This window comes from Notamacropus eugenii, chromosome 5 (genome assembly GCF_028372415.1).
Source record: "Notamacropus eugenii isolate mMacEug1 chromosome 5, mMacEug1.pri_v2, whole genome shotgun sequence".
NCBI lineage: Eukaryota > Metazoa > Chordata > Mammalia > Diprotodontia > Macropodidae > Notamacropus > Notamacropus eugenii.
In genome coordinates, this window is record NC_092876.1 from 399,049,346 (window position 1) to 399,076,586 (window position 27,241).

The 27,241-nt window shown below is 39.6% G+C and overlaps 2 protein-coding genes across 11 annotated transcripts in view; one reads left to right on the top strand and one right to left on the bottom strand.

Annotated features, from left to right (window-relative positions):
- Positions 1-9,344, bottom strand: part of LOC140506888 (cohesin subunit SA-2-like) — a 120,340-nt gene extending 110,996 nt beyond the window's left edge. For 3 of the 9 annotated variants that reach the window (XM_072614521.1, XM_072614527.1, XM_072614520.1), the window contains exons 1-2: positions 8,334-8,689; positions 4,546-4,630 (exon numbers count right to left, since the gene is read on the bottom strand). In XM_072614521.1, coding sequence (XP_072470622.1) covers positions 4,546-4,630; positions 8,334-8,599 — 351 coding nt within the window. In that variant the 5' untranslated portion in view covers positions 8,600-8,689. The other 6 variants (XM_072614526.1, XM_072614524.1, XM_072614525.1 and 3 more) reach the window with 6 other exon arrangements.
- Positions 9,339-26,827, top strand: GTPBP6 (GTP binding protein 6 (putative)). Of its 2 annotated transcripts, none has more exons than XM_072614534.1 (10): positions 9,339-9,954; positions 11,111-11,248; positions 12,329-12,399; positions 12,889-13,019; positions 15,317-15,387; positions 15,852-16,010; positions 18,165-18,373; positions 19,635-19,783; positions 20,245-20,397; positions 26,388-26,827. In XM_072614534.1, the coding sequence occupies exons 1-10, from the start codon at positions 9,609-9,611 to the stop codon at positions 26,509-26,511; spliced, it is 1,551 nt and encodes a 516-aa protein (XP_072470635.1). In that variant the 5' UTR covers positions 9,339-9,608; the 3' UTR covers positions 26,512-26,827. The 2 variants fall into 2 exon arrangements, with proteins under 2 accessions (XP_072470635.1, XP_072470634.1); XM_072614533.1 differs by having other exon boundaries at positions 9,442-9,954; positions 11,090-11,248.
- Positions 26,828-27,241: the final 414 nt, after the last annotated feature.

Below are 27,241 nucleotides of genomic sequence, written 5' to 3' on the forward strand. Positions count from 1 at the left end.
TAAACTTACCTATTTCTGTCAAATACGCTACCAACCTCCTGGTGTCCTTGAGATGTGCAATCTTGGTATTATCCAAAACTGGACTCCTCACTCTCCCTCATTTGTATCCTATCAAGCATCAAATGTTGCTATTTATACTTTCTCAACATCTCACACAGCTACCACATTAATTCAGGGCCATGTCACCCCTTGACTAGATTAGTCAGAAGATTTGTGGGTTTTTCTGGTTTCACCGCCTCAAAGTCTCTCCCCACTCCAGGCTATCCTACACACTGCTGCCAAATTAAATTTCTTTAAGCACATACCTGACCATGTGACCCCTTATTCAACCAAATACTGTGGCTTCCTATTACCTCTAGGATATAAACTCCTCCACTTAACTTTAAAAGATCTATAAATCTGGCTCCAATCTATCTCTCCATTTTCTCTTGGTCATTAATACCTATGCCGTCGGCCTCCACACCCTTAAATCCAGTCCAACTTACTTTTTCTCTGCTCCCAACACTTCTCATCTCTGTGACTTTCCACTGGCCATCCCGCATGCATTGAATTCACTCCTTCCTCCCTTCCCTCTGAGTTTCTCTCTTCTGCTAAGCAAGCACCATCTTCTGAAAGAAGCCTTTCCTGATCCACAAAATGCTAGTGCTCTCCCTTCCAAACTACTTTGTATATTTTTTATGAGCTTTCTATTTACACATTTTATATTTACTTGTCTTCTCCACTAGAATGTAAGCTCAGGCAAATAAGGACTGTTTCGTTCTTTGTCTTCATATCTCCAGAATCTAACATTGTGCTTGGCACTTAGTAAATGCTTAACACTTTCTGACTGAATGATTTAATATATTTTCTGTTTTCTGTACTGGCAGTCTCTTCCCTCTGATTCATTCTCTACATAGCTGCTAAATTGACTTCCACGCTCAAAAGTCTTTAGGAGCTTCCTATTATTTCTAGGATAAAGTAAAAAATCTTCAGCATGGTATTTCAAGCCCTTCAAAGTCTGGCCCCAGCCTCTTTCTAGAGATAATTTCATGTTTCTCATCACACGTTATGTTCTAGTCAAACTGGTCTATTTTCTGTTCCCCAAATTTCACATTCCATATCCTCTGTCCTTCCCAGATGCCTACGAATACACCCTTCTCTCTCCCATTCTTTAAAAATCCTTACTCAATCCAATCACACAAGCTAGCAGTCGTACTCTGTCTCTTCTCAACTAAACTCTCTGAGAAAGCCATTACAATAGGTGCCTCCACTTTCTCACTGCACTCTCTTCTTAACCTTGTTTAAATCAGGCTTCTGACCTCATCAACTCAAATGAAACATCTTTCAGTAATTTTATAATGAGAATTCCCCAATCAGATAGTCTTTTCTCAATCTTAATCCTTCATAACTACTCTGCAGCATCTGATATGGTTGATTATAGCCTGTCTCATGCCTCCCCCCACTCTCCCCATAACAAATTGAGCTCCCTAAGATGTAGGTATTACCATGTCACAGTACCCTTTCCCCTCCATTTAGCATGCTCCAGGGGCTCCCTATTATCTTCATATATCAGTATAAATATAAAATTCACTGTTTTGACTTTTAAAACCCTTTATGGCCTAGACCCTTCCTACCTTTCCAATATTCTCACAGTTTATTTCCTTTACTTACTCTACGATCCAGTGACACTGGCCTTATGTATGATCCTCATACGTAACATTTCAAACCTTGATTCTTTTTTTTTTTTTTTTACCAGTCCAGCTATCCCCATGCTTGGAATCTCTCCCTCCACATCTTTCTTCTGATTTTCATGATTTCCTCCAAGATTCTGCTCAAATATCATCTTCTGCAAAAAGCCTTTCCCAATTCTCCTTAACAATAATGCATTTCCTCTAAAATTACCTCCAATTTGTCCTGTATATGTTTGGAATGTATATAGCTGTTTGTATGTATTCTTCCCCCAAGGGGCTATGAGCTCTTTGAGGACAGGGACTTTTTCTTCCTTTTTTTATATTCTCAGCACTTCGAACAGTACTTCAACCACTATAAGCACTTAATAAATGCTTATTAACTGACTAACTGATCTCATGAATACTACTTTCTCTCTAGGTTTTTGTGACACTGATCTTTACTGGTTCTCCTCCTGTGCATCATTTCCTCATAGATATCAAATCCAATGACTGCTCTGTCCTGGGTCCTCTTCTATGCTCCCTCTATACTATCTCATTTGGTGATCTAATCACTTACTATAGTTTCAAATAGCATCTCAAAACAGATGATTCCCAAATCTGTATAGCCAGTCCTAGTCTCCCTCCCGAGCTATAGTACTACAATACCTTCTGAACATCTCAAATTCACCATGTTGAAAACAGAACTCATTATCTTTCACCTCAAACCATACCTAGAGTCAAACTTTCCAGTTACTGTCAAGGGTATCACCATGCTCCCAGTCACTCAGGCTTACCTTTAACTACTCTTACACCCAACAAAATCAATTTGTTTTGAAATCTTGTCTCTACTTTAACATCTCTCATATAAGTTTTGTTCTTTCTACTCACACTACCATCATCTTAATCTAAAGCTCTCATCACCTCTTACCCAGGGGATTATTCCAACAATTTTCTCATTCATCTTTCTCTGTTTCTCCACTACAATCCAACCTCCACTTAGGTTCCAGATTTTCCTAAAGCATAGTCTGACCATGTCACCCTTCTACTCAGTCATTATCAGGGGCACCAGCATACCTCAAAGATTAAATACTAAATCTTGTTTGATATTAATATTTGGTATTTAAAAGCTCTTCAAAACCTGGCCCCTTCCTTCTTTTCAAGAATTTTTATATTGTAGTCCACTCCACGCACTCTATGATCCTGTTGCACTGAACTACTTGGTGTTCCTAACACTCCATCTCCCTTATCCCCAGGCTTAGAACACTCTCCCTTCTTACCTCCTTTACTCAGTTTGCCTAATTTCTTTCATATTCAGCTCAACTCCTACTTTGTTCAGGAGGCCCTTAGTTACTACAGCATTCACCTCTTATCTACTCCATACATTTCTTGTGTGTACTAAGTCATTGTCATGCTTGTGTCTCCTTTTAGAGACACAAAGCCTCTTGAGGGCAAGGACTTTTTGCCTTTCTTTTTATCCTCAGTGATTAATACAATGCCTGGCACACAGTAAATACTTAATAAATTCTTATTAACTGCTTTCTCTGAGGCTTTCCCCCAAGTCCAGTATTCACTCAAGCCTCACCTCCACCTCTCAGAATTCCTACATTTTTGTCATCACTTCCAGTATAAGGTCTTTCATGATAACCAGATGTCAGTGTTCTCTTCTTCCTTAAATGACCTTGTCTTTACTTACTTATGTGCTCTCTGCAGGCAGGAGCTGTTTTGTATACAAAGTGTTTTGCATGCCTCACACATAATAGGTACTTCTTTGCCAAACGTGAATATATAAAAGTTCTTTACAAATCTTTCATAAAACTTTTAAGAGGCAGAAATTACTATTAAGTTTTAAAAGAGATATTATATACATAGGTCACAATGAAACATCAACTATATTAGGGGACAAATTTTAAGGGTTTCTCAGAGGCTCCTTCAAAGGATATTTAGAAAGATGAAGGAAAGCCATTCTAGCCAAGTCAAAGTTCAGTCTGTCTTGTTGTTCAGTCCTTGGAGTCATGTCTGTCATCTGAACTCAAGAAGATAAGTTTTCCTGACTCCAGGCGCAGAGCTCTATCCATTGCACCACCTAACTACTAGTCAATCTGTCTAGATGGTATAATTACTCACCAACAAATATTCAGTTCAAGTTGTCAAATGATATATTTACTTCTCCAGCAATAACACACCTTTTTCACAACGTGATTTGAAGAATGGCAGTCAAGACAATGCACTGAATAACACAAGCAACTAGTCAATGAATAATTCACTACTTTAAAATTTACCATGCAATCCATGAAAATGAAAGCTATATCTCTTCCAGTCTATGAAACGATTTTTAATCAAACCATTAGTATACTTATTTTAAAGCAAAATGTGACAATGAACATGATAGGAGATTTAAGTTCATCCTATCTACAGCAACAGATGAAGAATCACTAAAAATAGGGCAATACTCAAAAGGAAGGAATGTCATTATGTTATAACCCAAATCTAAATAAACAAAGTAGGGGCCCAACAATGATCTAGCTAATGCAACCACCCTAAAAATAAGATTATTCATTAAAAATGAATTTTTTAAAATGTAAGGAATATTGAGAAGTTCCTACCCTACATGCTAGCCACTTTAGGGAATACAAGGTTGAACAGAAATGGTCTATCCAGGAAAGACTTAGAATAGGGAATATAAGCACACAAATAACTATGTCACATAAATATGATACATATGAATTAAAAAATGAAGGCACTTACACAAATAGATCAGTTTAATTACATAGTAACTACATATGTACATATACATGTATATATATGTACACATACACACAAATAAATAGGACTGTACATAGACATTTATATAAACACACATGTACCCATGTGCCCTCATCCAGTCACAAGAACTTACTGGTGTCAAGTTGCTAGGGTTTTTCACATAGCCACCATTTTGTACAGCAGATTCTGGTGCAGTTGCCTCTTGGCCATCATTTTCTCTATGGTATAAGAAAAAGAATATGTAGTGAAAAGATGTTATATAAGGTCCTATTTGTAAATAAATTAATGAAATTTCCTGGTAATATTTAAAGCGGTAATTCCCAATCATAATTTGGGATAACTCTAACTCAAAGGTTTTTACAAAATTCTCAAAAACAAATTACTGATGTACACATTTCACAGAGCATTTTTTGGATGGTACTGCTTTTTTTGGAATGGTACTGGGTGGTCAGAGGGATATAAAATCAAAACAGTAAGATGGGTTACTAATCCCCCAAAAAATATTCACTGGCATTAAAGGAAAACATTAGTGTATGGTATTTTATAATTTTCTTTTTAAGATGAAATGATTACTTTTAGATCCTAGACAAGTTACAGTATAATAGAAAAACTCCTATTTAAGTAGTATAGACCTACTTCCAATATGGCAAAGATAGCTAACTGTTAATAAGTTGCTAAACCTCTCTGAGATTCCATACTCTTCTATGTAAAATGAAGGGTTAGAATGGATAATCTCCATTGGCATCCTTCCAACTCAAACATTCTATGATGCTAGGTGTTCTCTATGTCTGTTATAGTTTCTCCTTTGAGGTCTGTGCTATGGGTTATTTTGAAGTTGTGTTTTTTTAAGGGAAAGGGTTAAGATTCTGTGTTCCAGAGAAAATTAAATATCTATTCTTCATCTGCAGTCCTATCACCAAGCTTTCTCAGGTTTTTCAAAGATACTGCAATGAAAAAGCTAGAATCAAATTAGTAAGAAAAGAAATTCTTGAAAACTTTGGGAGGACAGACTCAAACTCTTGTATTTCTGAGGAAATCCAGCTCTAATCCCCAAGCTAAAAACAATGAAATATAGCAAAACAGAATATGTTTTTATTTGTTTTGGTTTAGCTTTTAATAAAGCATTTCTACAGCCACAAATGGAATACTGTTTTGCCCATTGGGTACTGAATAGTTGCCCATCTATTGCTTTATAAATACCTGTATTTAAACAAAAGTCCGTTTATGTCTACCTAAGAACTACCTGTTTCAAGAATATCTATATAAAAGGCTTTTGAGTATTTGCTCAAAATGATTACAGTTACAGCAGAAACCCACTAAAACACATGTAATGACGACACAGATTCAAGTATACTGTACTTTGAGTAAAGTAACTTTATTTATTCATTCAACAAAGATTTACTGAGCATCCATGACAGGAATGATTCGTTCCCTGTGGTAGTCACAAAAGTGGACATGAAGATGAGTAAGACAGTAATTACACACAAAAAATTTAAATCTAGTTGAAGAAATAAGACTTACACACATATAAATACAAAGTAAAATGAGATATATATATATATATACGCATAAATAGATTTTTTAAAAACACCAGAGTTCTGAGGGAGAGTATTTTTTTCCATTGGGGGTTGAGAGGTACCAAGTAGAAATAAAGAAAATTATGGAAGACTTAATGTAGTAGATGGCATATATGTCTGACCCTGAAGTCAGGATTTCAACATGAAAAACTGAAGGGAAATGGATTCCATTCACTGGAAATAGTATAGCAAAGGTAAATCCAGATAAGTATAAGACCAGTTTGCAGAACATAAGAAGTTTAATATGACTAGAAAACAGGGTAAGTGATTAGGAATAGCATGATATAAGACTGAAAAAAAGGTTGGAGTTGGATTATGGAGTTTTCCTTTTATGAATATCTGTAAGTTTAAATTAAAATCAATCATATGATTTAGTCAAAATGAACAAAACTTATTTCCAACTAACTAGTAAGTCATAACCAAAAGTTTGGAAATCGCTGCATGTGCCTTTAGATCTATTTAAGAATCTGCATACTATTATACTCTACAAACTGCTTAGAAAAATAATAAAAAACAAAAACATGACCCTAAAATCTAACCACCAAACACAGCAAAAACGTAACATGAAACATTAAGTTCAAATACAGATGATCCAATAATCTACAAGTGGCGTTCAAAGGACCCCTCACGTCTCTCTTCTGAGCTCTAGCACCTATCATCAACTTCAGGCTAGTCATTTTCACGTGGATGTACTTTAGACATCTCAAACTTCACAAGTCCAAAACAGAACTCATTCATTATCTTTCCTTCTAAAGCACCTCTCCTACTAACTTGCCTATTTCTGTTGAAAATGCCACCATTCTTCCAGTAACCTAAGTTTATAGGCAGTCATTTTTGACTCTTCATTCTGATTCACCCCCCTCCCTCATATCCATTAACTAGCAAACTCTTGCAAATTCTACCTCCTCCACATCTCTTGTTTCTGTCTCCTTCAATCTATTCATACTACAATTATCCTAGTTTAGACCTATTAATGACCTCCTGATTCCAAGTCTTGGCAAATTAATATTTCTAAAGAATCAATCTAACCAAATCAAAAAGCTATTGCCTCAAGGATAAAAAGCAAAGCTGTTTAGCATTTAGAACTTTTCACTGACTCCAACCTATCAATCTTTCCAAACTAATTTAACATTACTCCTGGACATGTGTACTCTACAGGCTAGTCAAACTCGTCTAACTTCCTTCTCCCCATAGACAAAAACACTGCATCTCCTACGTTTGCATAGATTGTCTCCCACATCTAGAATGCCCCTTCCCCTTCATTCCTGCCTCTTGAGGTCCCTAACTTCCTTTAAGGCTCAACTTCTTTGCCACAAGTATTCCTGATTACCCACAGCACTCTGCCCACCAGAAAAGTTACTGCATACTTACATTACATACTTTATTATTTATATTTTAAATGTAAGATCCTAAAGGGTAGGAACCATTTTTATTTTTATGTTTATATCCTAGAGTCCAGCACCTATTAGATAATTAACAAATGCTTGCCAAAGTGACTGCTTACTGGGTCACTATTTTGGCATGCTTTTCTCTCACAGTTCAACCTACCTGTCAGTCCTCACCTTCCACCCTATCCCTTATCTTAAAGTATGGCATTAAGGGCAGAGAGGTCCCATGTAAAATGTAAAGTAAGAATTAGAAAACATGGTAACCGTATCAGTAGGTTGTTTTAGGTTCAGATGATGTAATTTCTGTATCTTTTGTACTGTAAAACACTCTAAATACCAGCAATAACATTAATAGCTACTAATATTATTACTATTAATGGAGATGTTCTTTAAAACATTCAATATTAGTGATTCACATCTCTGTACATAAAAACAGAAAAGGGGCGGTGGCCAAGTGAGGCACATAAAAAATGAGTCTTTTTTCCTTCCAAAATTAACTTCTTATTTTATTGGCATATGCGGTACAGTGGCCATGGAACTCAGTTTAGAGTCAGAGGACCCGGGCTTGAATCTGGGCTCTTCCTCTTACTATCTGTGTGACCTTGACCAAGTCAGTTAACTTTTGTGAGTCGGTTTCCTCACAGATAAAACGAAGTCGGAAAAAATTACTTTTAAGGCTTCTCACAGCTCTGTATCTAAGCACACAGAGCCCCATCGAAGATTAACTCCCGGCCAAACCAAGCCTAGCTCCTTCCTTCACCAGTGGCTTTCCAGAGAAGCGGGCAGAAGGAGCCCGCGGGCGGCCAGCGGGCTCAGGGACTCAGCGGCGCCGGGGCCACCTGCACCTGCTCGAGCCCAGCCTTTTCAAGCGGCAGCTCCCCCCAGGCAGGGCCCCCGAGGCCCCGCGGGGAGAGGGGCTAAGCCTTCCTTTGTCTCGGGCCGGTCCCGCGCCTTACTTTTGGCAGCTGGCTGGGGCTGGGCTGGGCTCAGCTATCATTTCCGAAGTCTCCCATCGGCAGCTGGAAAGTCGATTGAACGGGGTCCTCCAAGAAGTCCTGCTCCGGGGAGCCCCAAGGGTCCGAGGAAGCCACCGCGGGGCCGCGCACAGACGCTGGCGGGAGGGGGCGGGGCCGGCGAGGGAGAGAGCCGAGAGAGAAATGAGCCAAGGCCAAAACAAAACCACGCACCCCAAACCAACCCCACCCCCAAACTCCGCGACCATTCAGAATGACGGTCGTCCCGACACGCTGAGCCGCGCCGGGAAGGAGGGGAGAGGGAGCGGGTGCCGGTCACCCCGAGCTGGAAGGCACTCAACTTTGGGGGGAGGGGCAGCGGGGGGGTCTTCTGGTCTCATTCGGCTCAGTTGGGCTGCGCTTTCTCTGCCAAGGGTGGCAGGCGGCGGCTTCCCCACGCCGCGAACGCGGGCGGGCGATCAGCGTGCCCCGAGAGCGCGGGCGGACAGCGTGGGAACGCTCCGGGGCCAGGGCCTCCCTCCGGAGGGGGAGGGGAGGCCGCGGGAAGGTGCCCGGGGCCTCGGGATTGGGCGGGGAGAGAGCTGCGGGGGCAGAGGTGGGAGCGAGGAGGGTTGGAAAGGGGCAAAGCTCCGGCGGGCGGATCAAACAGATGGGAGGCGCGGAGGCGCTCTCCTCACCCCCTACCTCGCCCCTACCCGCGGGGCCCGGCAGCAGGCTGAGCTCGCGCCTGGCGAGCTTTCCTGAGCTCGCGCTCCCGCTCCGAAGGCCGCTCTGAGGGTTCCTTCTTCACTCGAAGCCCCGGGGGCCCAGGCCCCCAGCACTCTCCTAGCCCACCCCACCCCCACTTCCACTCTGACTCGGCCGCGCCAGCAACTGCCCTCCCGGCCAATCGGGAAAGAACGAACGTGGGTCACCTGACGCGATCCAGCCAATAGGAAGCCAGTTTAGATTCGCCTGGCAATATTGGCGCGGGGCTGATCCGGACTACCTCAAAAAAATTTTTCAGGACGTGGCTCTCGAGGCCCCGCCTACTCATCGTTCTGGCCCTGTCCTGGGTTGTGGCTCCGCCTCTTTCACAGGCCATCTGGGGCCCCCCGAGGTGGAACGATTTATCCCCAGCAGGGATCTCCCGCCTGCAAAAGGAACGTACGTTCCATATTTTGTGTTTCCGGGTGGGGTGCGCTAAGAATGAGTACTAGCGGTCCCCGTTTCCGGCGTGAACAGCGGCGGGGCTGCTGACGAGAACGAAGCTGTGTAATGTGGACCCTCCGGGCCGCCGTCCGCCGCGGGCTACCGCTGGTCCGTGTGGCCTGCAGCTTCCGTGCGGGGTTTGCGCCAGACCCTCGGGATCGCCGCGTCCGCGCGCTCTCCACCTTTGGCGGCCAGAGCCCGGACAAGGGCAGCTCGCTCACTGGGTCTGGGGGAGGAGCGATTGCCGGGAGAGGCCGGAAAGAGGAGGACGAGGAAGAGGATGAAGCAGGAGAGGAAGAGGATGAAGAGCTGCTGCTGAAGCGGGAGCTTTTGCTGCCCCAAGGGGCCCAGCGTGTATTTTTGCTTCACCCGGATGTCAAATGGGGAGCTAAGAAACCAACCCTGACCCGAGGTAAGTGACAGCTTGGAGGCGGGGCTTGTGGCTGAGGAGGGGGCGGGATCTGGGTGGGCGGAGCCTGGGTGGGCGGAGCCTGGGTGGAGTTCCAGCTTTATCTCCAGCTCGGGGCCAGGCTGTCCATTACGCAGAATTTATCTATCTAAATCACTTTTTCCATCCTCCCACCACCGTAAAATTTCCAGAAATATTGAAGCTTAGGGGAAAAGTTCCGTTTTCAAGAAAATGTCCTTTTTATAAACGTGCACAAGTGTAGCGATACAGATCCCTAATAACCCTCAAGATATAATAAAAAAAAATGCCTGCTGAGAACCGTGCTGAGGTCTGGGAACACAAAGACAAAAAGGAGACCAGACCAGCCCCCCTGGGGTTTACAAGCTGATCAGCGAGGACCGCGTAGAAGTGGGGGAGGGGAGGGGCCCCTCCATCATCTGGATCCAGTCTGCCTTTCCAGTCTGAGTACTCTATTAAGTGCCTGCTGGGTTCCAGGCACGGTGCTAATTAGGCAGTACAGTCTGACCCTCTCCCCTGCACTAGCTGTTCTCCACCCCCGAATGTTCCCTACTGCTACCAGTGACTCCATGAAGGCTTCCCTGATTTCTATTCCTCCTCCTTGAAAATAGCCTTGTTTATTCATATCATATACGTATTATCCTCTCTCTCCCTTACTCCACCATAAGCTCCCTAGGTTCAGAAAAATAAAGCTTGGAGGGTCAGAATGAGAAGTGTGTCCAGAAATGCCTGACAAGTAAAATGAAGTAAAGCCAGAGCCTGCCTAGATACCATAGGCCTTGTGAGCATTCAGATTAGAACATCTGGGCCCCAGAGTGAGAGATCTTCAACTGTTCAGTCCTCTTGGGAATATTTTATGGTCCTGAAGGCCGGGCTGCTGGTGGAAAGAAGTTAAAAGGACAATGTTTAGTTTGATAGAAGGAAAGAAGACCTAACTAGTATTCCAAAATGAAATGTTTCCCCAGGAGGTCGATGGAAGTGGAATTTGAGATTACAATGAAACATGCAAATAAAATGGAACCTCTTTCCGAAGGAAAATATCTATTAGGATGAAAGCCCCATTCTGGTTTCACTCTTGTCCCCTAAGTATTTTGTGGACTAAGATGATACAATTTATCAGGGCCTTGGTTTCTCCACAAAGCTGAACTTCAAGTGGCTGAGGCAAAAGCCCTGGTGCATACTCTGAGGAGCTGGTCAGTGGAAGAGACAATGATCGTTTCTACAAAAACCCCAGACAAGAAGCTGGTGTTTGGCAAAGGGAATTTTGAGCTTCTGACAGGTGAGTGGGATTAGGAAGCATTGATACTGGGTTTTCTGTAGTGTTGACAGTGATTCCAATCTCCACTCTTGTGTTTCCTTCAACTCTGGAGATGAAAAGTCAAAAATAATTCTTTATTATTATTATATAATGCAAAGATTGAGGTTTGTGTAGGCCTAGTAGTGAAACCGGCTTCAAAGAACTAGGATAAGTGCATCAGAAGATAGAAGTAACATTATGAATGTGATGCCCAGTTGTGTCATTAGCCTTTTCCTATATATAGCCTGCTGTCATTTTAGAAGCCTCAGAATTGTTACTTTGTAAATTATTAGCAAAGATTTGATTTGTATCACTTGATTATATGTTTATTATGTTATATATTATTATATGTATTTTTGATACATCGAGGGAGTATGTGCAAAGTGAAATTTCAGCCAAAATTGTCTGAAGTTTTAACCTCTGGTCATAGCTTTGAAGCGGAAATAACAGCTGGGGATCAATAAAATATTTCCAGTCCTCAGCCATTTTACCGTAACAAATTCAAAAGTCTACATCACTCTGTTGAATTTTCCTCTCTTATTATTACCGTCCTTCTTCTCTGCTCAGGAGAGCAGATATCATTTCCTCTCTTTAACCTGATTTGTCATGCTTTCCTCCCAGGTCTAGAACAATATTTATTTCCCAACCCTCCTAACTCCAAGTTCACTTTCTCTAAGAAACTTTCCTATACCAAGCAGTTGTCTTGGCACCAGAATATATGGGTTTGAGATGCCAGTCACTTAATCTATCTAAAACTTGATTTACTGCTCTCCATCACCCCCAAAAATGAGGTACTTGTAATACCAGATTGTTGTGAGGATCAGAAGTCATAATGTGTGTAAAGCCCTTTGTAAACCCTAAAGCATTACATAAAAGCTAATTGTGACTGTTTCATTACTTTATCTTGTTTCCATTCAGCCGCTATGGCAGTTTGTCAACATTATGATTTACATATTAAGAAAATAAGTTTCCAAAGGGCTGGAATGAGATCTTCTCTATAATGTAGTCTAACCCCAGAGTGCAAGTTCTGTGAAATTTCATTTGATTTTCTCTTTTTCTTAGAAAAAATTAGAGGATCACCACAAATAACTTCTGTCTTCCTGAATGTAGAAAGAATGAGTCCATTGACAAAGGTATGATAACTTTTTTGTTCATTTAGATGGATGCCTTGCAGTAAAACATGGAATAAATTAAAACCTATTAAGAAGATGTGGAGATAAAGGAAAATTATGCTTTTAGAAGTTTAAGCCCAAAGTTCTGTGTTCAATAGCAGCTGTATAACTTTGTCAGCTCTTTAGATCAAGAAGGTAGCGTTTCCCTTCTATAATTCTATGTATTAGAAGCTTTTTAGAATACACTATGGCTAGTGATTGTCCACATATATGGGAAGCAAAAAAGATCATTTCTGTTTATAATTGATAATCCTGCATTTCATTTAACTCCCATTTACCTGTTGCCCCAGGGGTTTGGGTATTCTCAGGTAATACTTCTATTTGGAGCCCGTCTATGTTCAGTAAGAATTTAGTGGGCTTTTTGGCTCTATGATATATATCCTGCTACCTGTCACTTATTTTTCATGTCTTTTTGGTTTTGGTTTTGGTTTGTTTGTTCGTTTTTTAAAGAAAGAACTTGAAGCTGCCTGGGGAGTAGAGGTATTTGACCGGTTCACCATTGTTCTTCATATTTTCCGCTGCAATGCTATGACTAAAGAAGCTAAACTTCAGATTGCTTTGGCTGAAATTCCACTCCTCAGGTACTTTCACGCAATGGCCCTCTAAGCAAAACCTTTATCATGCCATCACTTCCATCTCCCTAAGCAAAACCAAGTACAAGTGCACCATCTTTTTACAAATTAAAATGTCCATCCAGAGAGTTTCTCATTCTTTGCTTTGAAACTTTTGTGTTATTTAAAAAATTTGAATCATTACATTTTCCCTAAAGATCATATTAATAATAGCAGATATCCATGCCAGTGCCTCATTTTGCAGGTGGTCATCTTGGTTTTCAAAAACTATACCAGCAGAGCACAAGTTCTGCCAAGGCCCTACCAAGGTAGAAAGCTGTTAAGTAGTATCCTGGTGCAGACCATGCGTGTGCATCTGAGGAACCAGCCTAGCCATGTTCAGAGAAGCTTATTACCAGATTAATACAAAGGTAATGAATTTTTCAGCCACTGCAACTCATAGAGACTGTCTGTTAAATGATAGTTTTAGCCTTCATCCATAGTGGGAAGACCCATACAAACAAAATGACAAATCCTTGAAGAAATGTTAAAGAAAAGCAATGGCAGTTATCCAGCCAGGTATAACATCTTAATACATAGTTTTTTTATGGACAAAAATTTGCTATAAATCTTGTGATTGAGAATGCCTTATTAAGTTCCTTTACATTACTCAGATATTCAGGTAGATCTGAGATGACATTCATTTGGATATTCCTTCCATCCTGTGCTAGTCTTGTCCGTGTCCTGTGATTTCACCACGGGGGAATCCACCCAACGTGTTGTAGTTTTCCTCACTATTTCCTGACATAACAAAGACAGCAGAGGATCTCTCAAGTAGTCCATCTAGTATCCTTTGCCCTCATCTCTTTCTCTATCTTATATTTCCCTAATGACATCTGTTATTCCTGGTCTTCAAGGTTTCTTGTTTGTTATATGAAGTAGCCTACTCACAGTTACCACACACCTATTATCCTCTGTGCGAAATTCATTTTCAGTTCTTCAGAGATGGTTGTGTGTTATGTCCCACAGCCATAATCTTAGGATTTTAAGGACCTCTAGACCATTCTATGTGCCCTAGAACCACACCCTTTGATTTGTGGGCCTTTCCATCAACTCTGCAACTGTACTGAACTTTTATATATCATACCAATTAATGTGAGCACCTGGAGAGCAGGAACTTTCTCAATATTTTTATGCTTTACCTAATGGGTCATTGAACAAGGGTTCTCTGTTGTTATATCTTTCAAAGAATCTTGAATGATTTTGATGTATGAATGAGAGACATCATGTGGGAAAAGAGCCTTTAAGGTTGTAAACTAACTCTAATTCTAACATGAGTCTTCTTTAGGTATATTGGCTGTTTGCTGCTATTCCCCTCTTTGTTCTGTTTAGTGCCGTTTTTACCTCTTTAAACATATGTGAGACTGTAGTTTTAGAATCCAAGTGTAGTTCTTACTCTTTTTAATAGTGAAATCAGTTTGGTATTAAAAAAAAACATCTTTGAAGAGCTTTTCTATTTTTCTTCTGTTTGTGGGCTTACTTCCATTTTCATTCTTAAATGCCTTCAAGATGACTTTGCTTGATTGGGTCTCTCACCAAGCTTTCTTTAACTGAGTTTTATCTGCCACTGCTTCTCTCTGTTTCATGACAGTTATGTTCGTACTATTTCTTTGAAGAGTTTCTTAAAGGTTTTGCCAAGAATTTCATATTCTTAATTGGAAAGTACCTTTGGCACTCTCTCCATACTAGGCAAGCAAGTCAAGTGTTTGATAAGAAAAGTGCTTTTTAGGCTCTTCTGGTCTCTTGTTATGACAATTGATTTATGATTTTTTTAGGTGCTATGTAAAATTATTGTAAACAGTATCAGCGTCATTACTACTGTACATTAAACATTTTTCATTATTGATAAGTTATTTAGATAGATCAGGATTTAGTTACTTCAGCTACATGCCATCATTTTTTCTCACTATAATTCTTTTAGCTTTATACTAATTCTGACCATTGATCTAATAAGTTGATAGTCTGACAGTACACAGATGAAGACTCTGCTGTCAATAACAAGTCATTGCCTGTCTTTTAAAATACAATCAGTTTCACTTTTTGTGACAAAGACCCCATCATAGTTTGCTCAAAATAATGTTTGTTGATTTTTTTTGTATTTAGAGACATGTTTAAGCTGCTTGATTTACTTCCATTTTTGTCACTTTCTTATTTAGATTTTTATTCTTCCTTTGGCTACAATTTTTATGCTTCCTATTATGAACCTGGGATCGATAAGTATGCTTGCCAAACGTTTTAAAGCAATTTCACTTCTATTTCAATACCAGGTCAAATCTGAGAAATGAAGTTGCTCAATTAGATCAGCAAGGTGGTGGCTCTCGCTCTATGATGGGATCAGGTAAAACACAATACTGCAGTCTGTATGTGGGTACAAATGAAGCCAACAGCAAAGGTGGTTAAAGTACAAGTAAATATGTTGGGAACATACCTGACATTGCAACATTATGGGTTTAGGACACATTCAGAATTGAAAAAAATAATTCAGAACCATGCCCTCTCTTCTGTCCCCGCATCCACTTACTAACAAAGAACAGTTTTGTCGAGTACCTTGCATATGCACTGCGATGAAAATGCTTCTTTGAGCTATCGACTTTTTTCAACTTCTGTTGGAGCAGAAAAGTATTAGAGGCTACATAAAAAAAAACCAGTCAATAATGAGCTCTTAGTTACTATGAATTAGTAGTGTTGAAAAGGGATATACTGATTCTGTGTTTCTTTTCTATATGAAGACCTTTAAGAAAATCTTTTCTCTATTTGTATCCTATTCTTACTGTAAAAAACAAAACCAAACTGGGTTTTTAGGAGAAACATTGATGCAGCTACGGCAACGTGTCTTAAAAGAGAAAGAAATTAAAATTAAGAAGGCCCTGGAGAGGCTTAAGAAAAGAAGACATCTTCTCAGAAGTCAGCGGAGGAAGCGTGAGCTTCCCATTATTTCTGTAATGGGATACACAAATTGTGGTAAGGAGAAAGTCTAATGTGTGGGGGGTGTTTTGTTTGTCTTTAGGGTGTTTTTTTAATGCTTCCTTGGAAAAACTTTAGGATATTCTATGTAGAAACATTAGAAGATTAATATTTATTGAGAGCCAGCACATATATTGTTATGAAGAATAAACTCAATGGGGAATTCTATCCTCTATGGACCAAATTAGCATCAGTCAAATATTCCTTAATTTAATTAATAATTAAATTGACTAATAATTAAATTATTCTATGTAATATCTGCCTGTCATTTTGATAGGCACTTCTGGATAGCTCTTCTTTTTATAGATGTTTTCTGATTTGAAGTCTTAGGATTACTACAGATATTTAAGTAGAACATTTACTAAAAGATAGCCATTTTATGTTTTGAATTATTAAAATTTTGTAGTCTTTTTTAAGATCAATTATTCTGTTCTTAACATTTATGTAAAGCTTCTGTAATTAATGTTCTGCATGTAGCAAATAAAAAGTAATCTATAGGACTGAATTCCTATTTCATCTATGTTTTGAAAGCATCGTTAAGTGTGTCCTCAGAGTAAAGAAGGGGCTAGATGCTTGCTTGTATTAAAATGAAGGAAGAAAAACAATTGTCCCAAGATTACCGATTTAGAGCTAGAAGGGACATTAGATGCCTTTAAGTCCAACCCCCTCATCTTGCAAATGAGGAAATTAAAACATGGAGGTTAAATAAATATGGTCACAGACTGAAAGTGTCTCAGGCAAAATCTAATTCAGGTCTTTCTAACTCCAACTTAGTATTTACCTGTACTTTCAGGGCACAAACATGTAGTTCCCTGCAGCAAGGTGGCTTGAATCTCTCAAGGGCATAATGTGCCCATTTGCTCTCTCCTTATATATCTAGAGTATCACCTCCAATGAGTCATTTTTGTTCTCTTGTTGCCAGTGTATAGATCATTCTTCTTTACAGGAAAAACAAAATAAGAGTTGAGCTGCTCTATCTTCTCTCTGTTGTCCCGTACTCCCCAAGTAAGAGTCCTAGCTCTTCTTTGAACTGCCTTTTTTTCCAACTTTTTTAAAAACAGCAACAGTTTTTTATTGTCCTTAACATCATGTCCTTGACTTCCTTTACCAGCTTCAGTTCATTCTGAGAGTTGGCATTCCCAGCCCACTCTTTTGTTAGTCTTTTGTTGTCCAAACGTACTTCCATCTTCTGTATATTTTAAGCAATTTTCAACTAAAATAATCAAGTAATTAGCTTTTGTCAATAACTTCTCTCCATCTATGAGCCAGACATTGAGCCCATAATTTCAAGGGAACTGAATACTAATCAAAGGGTATCAGCAGTCAAGGAGTTCCAAAAATCTAGCCATGGAGCCTTTTGTTGTACTGTCTAAATAGGCTGCCATGGCTTCATCTCATTTGCCATTCACAGTGCAGTTTCTCAGCTATATAAAATGTCATTGTCTTTTAACTTTGGTAAACACACAACCCATTCACCAACCTATTAATTTATTAATGTATCATTAATATATATTAATATATAATTTATAATACCTCATTTTAAGTGAGTATCTGAAAAGGCCTTAGCCTAAGAGACCAAGACCTCCCATTGCATCCTGGGCCATCTCCAGTCATTCTAATGAATATCTGGTCACTGGATCCAGATGACTCAGGAGGAGAAGTGAGGCTGGTGACCTTGCACAGCCCTCCATCACTCCAAACAAAGTCACGTGCAAGTCATGTCATCATTTCTCTGATGTCATGTTCTTCTTCAAAAACGAAGGACAAACACACACACACACACACACACACACACACACACACACACACACACACACACACACACATAGAAGCTCACACCCACCTCTCCCTTACTCTCTTTGTGATGTTCATTTTAAATTCTAGCAACATGGATGGAATATTTCTGTTGAAAAATAGGCTCTTGCTTTAATGGGAATATTGACATCAATAAAAAAACTTGACTATTTCTTCAAGGCAATCCAACCTAATCTTATCCTCCTGTTCAATTTTGGACCCATCTCAGTGCCCATCTATATTGTGTATCCCAGATACATAAAATTATAAACATAGCTGATAAAATTATAATTTTAACTCAAGGGTTAAAATTTTTGATTTAAGTGTTAAAATATTTGATTTTGACTGCTCTTTTAGGAAAAACCACTTTAATCAAAGCTCTGACTGGGGATGCAGCAATTCAACCACGTGATCAGTTATTTGCCACTCTGGATATCACAGCCCATTCTGGATCTTTGCCTTCCCGTATGTCTGTTGTTTATGTAGACACCATTGGATTCCTCTCCCAGCTTCCTCATGATCTTATCGAGTCCTTCTCAGCTACACTGGAAGATGTAGCTTACTCAGTAGGTTAATATTATAAATGTTGCTAACCAATGAGGGTTTTCTTTCTTTCTTTTTTGTAAGCATTTTTCTCTCCTGCAGCAAGGTAACTCAGTGGATCAAAACCTAGACCTGAAGTCAGGAAGACCTGAGTTCCAATCCAGCCTCAGACACTTAGCTGTGTGACCCTGGGTGAGTCAGTTTGCTTGCCTCAGTTTCCGCATTTGTAAAATGGAGGTAATAATAGCACCTACCTAGCAGGATCGCTGTGAGGATCAAACGAGATAATATTAGTAAAGAGCTTAGCATGGTGCCTGGCACGGCATGGGCACTTTTGATTTCAAGTGAGTGCCAGGAATAGCCCATCAAATTATCAGTAATAAAGGGTTCTAAATGTTGTACTTGTTAAAATTTGAATAAATAAATAATTTTTAAAATAACCTCAACTTTAGTCAACCAAAAACATCAAAGAAATACAAATAATGATTAATGATTTAGTAAACAAGCAGAGAAGACGCTTTTGTTCTGTGTGCTTTTCCAAGTCTGTCGGAAGTTCTTCTGCCTCTGGCTTTGTTTTATTTATTTTAATTTCATACCTGCTTGTTTTTTATATAATTTAATAATAATAACTAGCATTTCTATGACACCTACTGTGTGCCACACACTGTGCTTAGTGCTTTACAAATATGATCTGATAGGAGCCTCACAACAACACTGCCAGATAGGTGCTGGTATCACCCCCATTTTACAGGCAAATAGAGGTGAAGTGACTTTTCCAAGGTCACACAGCTAATAAGTGTCTGAGGCCACATTTGAACTCAAGTCTTCCTGACTCCAGGCCTAGCACTATCTACCGCTTCACCTACCTTCCTAATTTCCAAGTATATTCCTCTTCTCCTTCACTCAAAAAGGCATCTCTTCTAATAAAGATTTAAAAAGGAGGAAAAAAGGCAGTTCAGTAAACTAATCGACAGAGAATATTACATACTCATATTACCCCCGTCTCTTCATTAAAGGGATGATACTCTGGCTTTGTTTTACAAATATCTTTTTTGATTCAGGCTTTCCTGAGAGGATAAGGGACAAGCCATATGACATTTTTCAATCCCTTTTAGTCCTATGGATATTCAAAGTGCAGTGTAATCATCGTGACCTTTTGAGACTGGGAACTGGTCCTTTATCAATAGAGAGATACATTACCAGGTGTCTATTTTGTGGATCTTGTAGATGCATTACAGAAACTGTCCTCATTATGTAATCGTATTCTGCATATGTGTTTTGTAGGACATAATAATCCATGTAAGGGACATCAGTCACCCTGAGACTGACCTCCAGAAAGCAAGCGTTTTGTCTGTTCTGAAAAATCTGAATCTGCCAAACCAGTTACTAGGTTCCATTATAGAAGTTCACAACAAGGTGGATTTAGTAGAACGGTAAGAAGAAAAATACAGTGTTTTCCACTTATTTCTTTCCACAACCTTCTCTTCTTGCTGAAATTTTCCTTGGCAGACTATTTAGCATCCCTCCTATGTTCCTGAAACTTTCTCATCTTCGGTTCTTTCATACAATGGATTTTCTTACTTATATGGAAAGAAAGCTCTAATAATCATAAGTACTGTATTGGATCTACCATAGCTTTCCCATGGATTAGTTAATTTATTTCAGTCATATAGACGAGACTCTTTAGTTCCTGGGATATTAAAAGAATTATAGGTCTTTAGAATTCCAGCTGGCAAGGGTGGTATAGAAGCCTGACCCTGAGCATTTCAGTTACCCAGGGTAACCCTCGGTCTCACTGCTTTCATATGTATTGTTTATTAGTTGATTAATCTAGCTTGGTGCTTCTTCATATAGCTTTAACAATGCATGCTAATTTTCTTCTTTGTTATCCCAGGTATGAACCCACAGAACCAAATGCTATAACCATTTCTGCTCTTCTTGGGCATGGATTAGAGAAACTGAAAACAGAAATAGAAAGTGCAGTTTTGAAAGCAACTGGAAAAAAGCTTCTCACTCTTAAAATTAAGCTGGAAGGAGCTCAACTAAGGTAAACAGAGAGGTAACCAATGTTGACTGAAAGAATGATAAGTAATTGCTATAATGAGTCATCAGCAGACTGACTTAAAAACATGACTTTGAAGAAAAAACTTGACGAAAAATCCAAGATAAACAACTGCTTAAAAAGCTTTGTAGTAAGATTTTGCGTTTTCCTAAAGGCAAAGGGGAGGTTCTTTATATTTCTGAAGCAAATTCATTCTTTGCTATCTGAAAGTTATATTCTTAAAGAAATATACTGCAGATGCCGTAACATAACTAGAGCAGCATCTCAAAACCCCGCAGACTAATCTAGTATATAGACAAGGAATTAAAGATAATATCTGGGTGGGAAACACTAAGGCAATGGAAAGTTTGCCATGAAGGTCTGAACTGGACTGTGTGATTGGATAAAGGGTCATTGACCCAGACGTGGTTCAGGCCAATCTTGGGAAAAAATAACAAGGTTATTAATTTATGTACAAATTTAACAAGAGATAATTTAGAAGGACAATATCAGCCAATTATCATGTTCAAGATGGAAAGCACCTTAGCCTAGAAGATGAAAGGTTGCTGGTCAAATGCAGAACTGGAAAGTGGGATGGACCCAAGAGTATTCATTCATTATTGAATGTCCTCTTAGAAAGGTCTCCAATGGAGTGCCCCAAGATTTGAGCTTGGCTCTGTACTCTCTAACAGTTTTATCAGTAACCTGGATAAAGGCATAGATGTTATGCTTCACACCCTTAAGAGATGACACAGAAGTTAGAGGAATAGCTAATAGACTGAATGACAAACACAGTGGTTGAAAAGATCTTGACAGTCTAGAACACTGGGGAGTATCTAATCAGATGAATTTTATTGGAGATAAATGAAAAGTCTTATATTGGAGTTCAGAAAATCAATTTCATAAGCACAAGATGGGGCAGACATAGCTAGATAAAAAAGATGTGGAGATTTTAGAAGACTGCAGGCACAATATGAGTGAAGAGTGTGTTGTGGAAGGCAGTTAAATCATTCAAAAAGCATTTATGTAGTGTCCACTAAGTGGCAGGCACTGCCAGGGATGCAGAGACAAAAATAAAACAGGCCTTGCCCTCTACCAGCTTCCGTTCTATTGAGAAAACTATGAATAGAGATAAGTAAATACAAAACATGTACAAAGTAATGGAAGAGGGCAGACTCACAACTGGGAGAAAGAGAATGGACTAGTACAGCAGATAGCACTTGAAGCAAGCCTCAGAGGAAGCAATGTAGAGGGGAGGCAGGGAAACAGCCAGTACAAAGGTGGAGTTGGTACATGTGTATGAGGAACAACAGATAAGCCAGTTTGACTGAAATGAATGAAGGAAAAAACATTAAGTGCTTACTCTGTGCCTGGAATGTGTTAGCACTGAGAATACAAATACAAAAATCAAGAGAGTTTCTGTCTTCTAGGAATTTACATTCTACATGGCCAGGGAGGTCGTAGGGATGGAAGTGGAGTCATAGGGCAAATGATGGGCATGCCCTTCCCAAGAATGGTAGTCCTATTTTGATTACTGTTCCCCCAACAAGGAGGTTCACATGAAGAGGCATAGCAGAAAGATGGCTAGGTAACAGAGTATGGTCAGGTCTGAGGCCAGCTAGATGTTAGGAACTCCAATCAGTCAAAAGAAGATGGCTCCAGGGCGACAGCGATGTACCACCAGGTGAACTTGGAATAAACCTGGAAAAGTAGGCTGGAGCCAAATTGTGTATGACTTTAAAAGCACAACAAGGAATTCACATTTTTACCTAGAAGCAGTTGGGAGCCACTGCAATTTCTTAGCAAGAGAATGCCATGGTCACCCTGTGCTTTAGGAACATCAGTTTGGCAGTTTTATGGAGGATGGACTGGAGAGAAAAGAGCTGGAAGCAAGGTGACTCACTGGGAAGAAGCTCTTGAGAAAAGTTGTGGGAGGCAGCAAGGAAGACATGAATCAGGATGATGGCCATGTGAGCGGAAAGGAAGACAAGTATTGGAAGAGTAGCATTGATAAGATGTAATGATTAATTGGGTACAGGGAAGCAAAGGGAAAATAATAACATCAGTAACAACAGCTAACATTTATAAAGCACTTACTATGTGCTGGGAACTGGTGCTCATGCTTTCCAATTATCTCATTTGATCTTCATTTGATCTGATGCTATTATGATCCCCATTTCACATTTAAGGAATGTGAATTGTTAAAGAGAGGTTAAGTGAGTCCCAGGGTCACAGAGCTAATAAATGTCTGAGGTCACATTTGAGCTCAGGTTTTTGTGACTGCTCACTATCCACTGTACCACGTGGTCACCTCTGGGAAGTCAAGGATTACTCTCAAGTTGTTCCCTCAGGGAAGCTATGAGGAGGGATGAGTTTAGGGGAAATATAAGTTATCTTTTGGACATGTTGAATTTCATCTGCCTGTGAGATATCTGGATGATACTGTCGCATCAGGAGTTGTTGATGCTCAGAAAGAGGTATAGCCTATATTTGTAGATTTGGGGGTCATGTACACAGAGTCAAAACCTTGGGAACTGATGAAATCACAAAGATAGAAGTGGGCCCAGGACAGACTTCTGGGGTATACCCATACGTAGGAAATGGGACATGGATAATCATCTGGCAAAGGACAGTAAAAAGAGCTGATAAAGAAAAGGAGAAATGGAAAGAAAGTGTCACTAAAACCCAGGGAGTAGAGTTTCCAGGAAGAGAAGTTGATCGGTATTATCAAAGGCTGCAAGCAGTCAGGAATGATGAAAGGCTGTTAGATTTTTGGTAACCATAGAGAGGCCATTTCAGCCAAGTGATGAGGTTGGAAGCCAGAGGACAAAGTGCAGACAAGTGAATCACAGGATGTGAAGTAAAGGCAACATGTGCAGACAAGTTCTAATAGGACATTTGCTGTGAAAAGAAGGGGAGATCTAGGACTGATAACCTCTCCAGAATCTTAGGTCAACTGAAGCATTTTTTAAGAATAGAGAAAAATTGGGCATGTTTGTAGACAACAGGGAACAAGCCAATAAATAGGGAGCTGTTGAAGGTAGAGGACGCAGAAGGAGTGATCGAGGGACAAGCTGCCAGAGGACTTGGGCAGGGATAGATGGGATCAAGAGCATAAGCAGAATTCGTCTTTGTTCTTGTCAAGAAGACGCAGCTCTTCCTCTGTGACCAGAGCAGAAGATGAGAGGACAGGAGAAAATGTTGAAAAGTTTTAAGATATATAATAGAGAATATGGAGCTCGTAGCAAATGATCTGTTTTCTCTCTCTAAGAAGAAGATGTAATGGGAGAGACTTGAAGAGAGAAAGTTTGAAACCGTTCATGTGAGGAGAGTGAGAGTCATTTATGGAAGAGCAAAAGGATTCTCTTTCTACAATGAGGATCCAGTTAGATTAATTTGTAATGGACCTAGGTTTTTTGTGACTCTTCTTTTCAAATAGGGGTTGGGCTAGGTGGACACTGATAACTTTTTCAACTTAGAATTTCTGTGACTGATTTCTCGTGCTCTCTAGCAACATGTTAGTAAAAGTGGAAGAGGGGATGGTGAGCCATTCCAGGCTTCGATTTTGGCAAGGCATGAGTGGCAATAGAACAGATGATTCAAGGGTAGAAAACAGTTTATGCATGAGCTGGTTAACTATAGGTTTGTGATTGGGAAGGGATGAAGTGAAGCCAGAGCATGGGCCATGGTACTGAGGAAGAGAGGAGCCAAAGGTCCCAGTGAGATGAATAATAGTTTTAGAAGGAGTAAGGCACAAGGAGAGAGAGGGAACGATAGCAGGTTATGGTCAGAGTTCTTGATTATGGGAGTTCAACACTTGCGGGGTGATGGTAAGATCAAGGATTTAGCCTTTCTTTTACGTGGTTAAGGTGGAGTGAAGGTATAGTTATGGGACTTGAGGAGATTGAGGAAGTGGGAGGCCAGAGGTGTTGAGGAAACATCAGCATGTCTTGTGTTGGAGTAGAGAAAGTCTGTGAACTCGGTACTGAACTACTTGAGAAAGGAAAGAAAACAGCTTGGGATCCAAAAGCTTTATTTTGAGGAAGCCACAGGCTTCACCAGACTGCAGGAGTCCATGACCCCTGATCTGGATAGAGTGAATGTCACAGGATTCATTTGGTTGTCGAGGGACAAGAGCAGAGGAAGGATCCAGAAAAAGCAAGAAGGCTGCCTCTTCCTCTTCCTGTTCCAGAATGAGAAAGTGGACATGAGAGAGGGCATGTCTGGTGCCGAAGGGCGTGGTTAGGGATAGTGAGTATCCTTTAGGAGTAGCTGGGTCACCATGAGTGTCAGAAGGCAGAAGTAAGTAACACAAGGATACCCGACAGTGATTAGCACTAGGGCAGGGCTTCAGAGAACAAATGTATTCTTACACCAAGGCTGTGTATGATGGCCAGGACTGGGAGGACAGTTGTCCTACTGTGTTGTGCCTGAGTCAGACTTCAGCTCCAAAAGAGGGAAAACAAAGTGAAGGGCCTTTTGTGCTTTATAAAAAATTGGAAATATTTAGCCTAGAGGAGGTTGGAACTCAAAGTGTTAGGACCAAATGTAATGTTCTTACCACGGGGTAACAAGAAAGCTATCTGGTCCTACAGGACAAAAGAGAAGACGGAGACAAGGGCAAGGAGGGAGGATAGAGGAGAGAGCAGATAGGTCACAGGGGCAATTAGAAAGCTCGGGTTTGGGGGGGGAGGGGAGAAAAGGGGAGAAAATTTGTAACCCAAAATTGTGTGAAAATAAATGTTAAAAATTAATAAAAAAAAAATATTTAGCCTAGAAAAAATCATATTCTGAAAGACAGAGAAATGTTTAAATAAACAATGAAAAGGTTGTCATTTAGAAGGACTAGCTTTATTGTTCTGGACCTCAGAGGCTAGGACTAGGTGGAATGGGCAGAAGATTCAAGTAAGCAAATTTAGATTTGGTGGAAAGAAGAACTTCCCAACATTTAAAGTTGTCCAAAATGTGATAGCGCATTTAAGGGAGTTAGTTCCCTCTCACTGGAACTCTTCAAGCAAAGACTTATTAGATTTATTGTAAAGGGGATTCTGATTCAGGATCAATAATAGGATAATTAAGGAGTGGAGTCAGTAGACAGCCTGTAAGGTCCATTCCCAGTCTCGAGATTCTGTGGTTCCTTTCACAGCGCACACACGCACACACGCACACGCACATGCACACACACAGTGTGAACTGCAGTAAAATTAAGACCCTTTGTCTTAGCACTGTACTTGTCATACAGTAAATGCTTAAATGTTTTTTCATTCATTATTTACTTCCTAAAAAGTTCACCATGTCTATTTTTGTCTTAGTTTTACAGAAACAATGATCATCTCTCCAGTTTTGCCCAAGATACATTAAAATTTATCACTGTGAGGGGATGGGCTTATATGTTACTTTTCCTCTTAAACCTTATTAAAAGATAATCTCAATGTAACATTCTGATTTAACCCATCTTGAAGACTATAGTTTTTCTTATTTTCCATGAGTATATACAGTTACAGCTTTTCACCAGCTTTATGTTTTAAATACAGATTTTACAGATGACCAAGTTCTATTTTAAACATATGACAGTTTCTCACATTTAAGAAAATACTACTTAGGGACAGCTTTTTAGAGGAAAGGTATCCTACAAATCTAATAAATAAATGAACTGGTATATATGTTTCCATTATTTTTTTAAATACTTATTTTTTAAAAGATTCCCAAATCATTTATATATTATTTAATAATGGATCTTCATAGTCTGTTTTCAAAGCATTTTTACATAAACTGGCTTTAGTTAACAAGTAGTTTAAATTGCTTCCATTCATAGCACTATATGGAATACAAAATTCTGAGACACATCCTCTCCTATATGAATTCTGAGAAAGGGGCTCTTTTTCAAGGGAGAAGTTTATAACGTGACATATAAGTTGGTGGCATAAACATGCTTCCAAGAACCATATCATCAAATGAATTAATGATTTTCATAAAGTGTTATCTTTTATTTACAGCTGGCTTTATAAAGAGGCAACTGTACAGGAAGTTGATGTTATACCTGAGAATGGAACAGCCAACGTAAAAGTCATTATAAGTAATTCAGCTTATGGCAAGTATAGAAAACTCTTTCCAATATAATAATGTATTCATTACAGTATGGAACAATTCAGTATTTTAGGCATTCTGAAAGAATGCTGCCTAACTACCAAAGTAGCTACTCTACTCTGTCTCGCATTGAAGATGTTTGCTGCTATGTGAAGTGACGGTGATGGCAAACTCATGGCAAACTCACCTTGAAAATGATGGCAGATTGTTAATTCTGAGGTGCTCTATAGTTAAAAATCACACTGGATGAATCACCTTCAGTTTCCAGAAATTTGTTAGATTCTGAGTACTGCCTTCATTTGTTTTTTATCTGTAAATAAATATTTATATTATTTTTTGAGCTTCTAAAGTCGTGGGGGGTTGTTTGTTTTTTGATGGGAGAGGAATCATGATAAAGAAAAGATGAAATCTGCCTATCCAGTTCTGTATATTCTTAAGAAGATAGAAATTATACATCAGTCACTAACCCCTTTTTCCCTCCCCATCCATGCTACTCGTTTTTAAATTAACACAGTTTCACCATCAGGGGAACTGAAAAAATATTTCCACCCATACCTCAAACATATCCCAGCTAACTCATTCTGTTTTAAGTAGAAAGAAAGAAAATGTTTGTACTTTAGGGCTTATGGCAGGTATTACCCTATATTGCTTTCCCAATTATTTTTTTATCTGGGTGCAATTATTACTTTCATTTCCTTATTCTTTTCACAAAAACTTCTAGTAAGTTCTTACTATGCATATTGCACTACCCTAATCCTAAGCA

Excerpts from the sequence above, each read along its gene's own strand:
- GTPBP6 (XM_072614533.1), top strand. The coding sequence starts at position 9,609 with ATGTGGACCCTCCGGGCCGCCGTCCGCCGCGGGCTACCGCTGGTCCGT. Across the intron at positions 15,388-15,851 it reads TCGCTCTATGATGGGATCAG|GAGAAACATTGATGCAGCTA; the intron begins GTAAAACACAAT and ends CTGGGTTTTTAG. Across the intron at positions 16,011-18,164 it reads AATGGGATACACAAATTGTG|GAAAAACCACTTTAATCAAA; the intron begins GTAAGGAGAAAG and ends CTGCTCTTTTAG.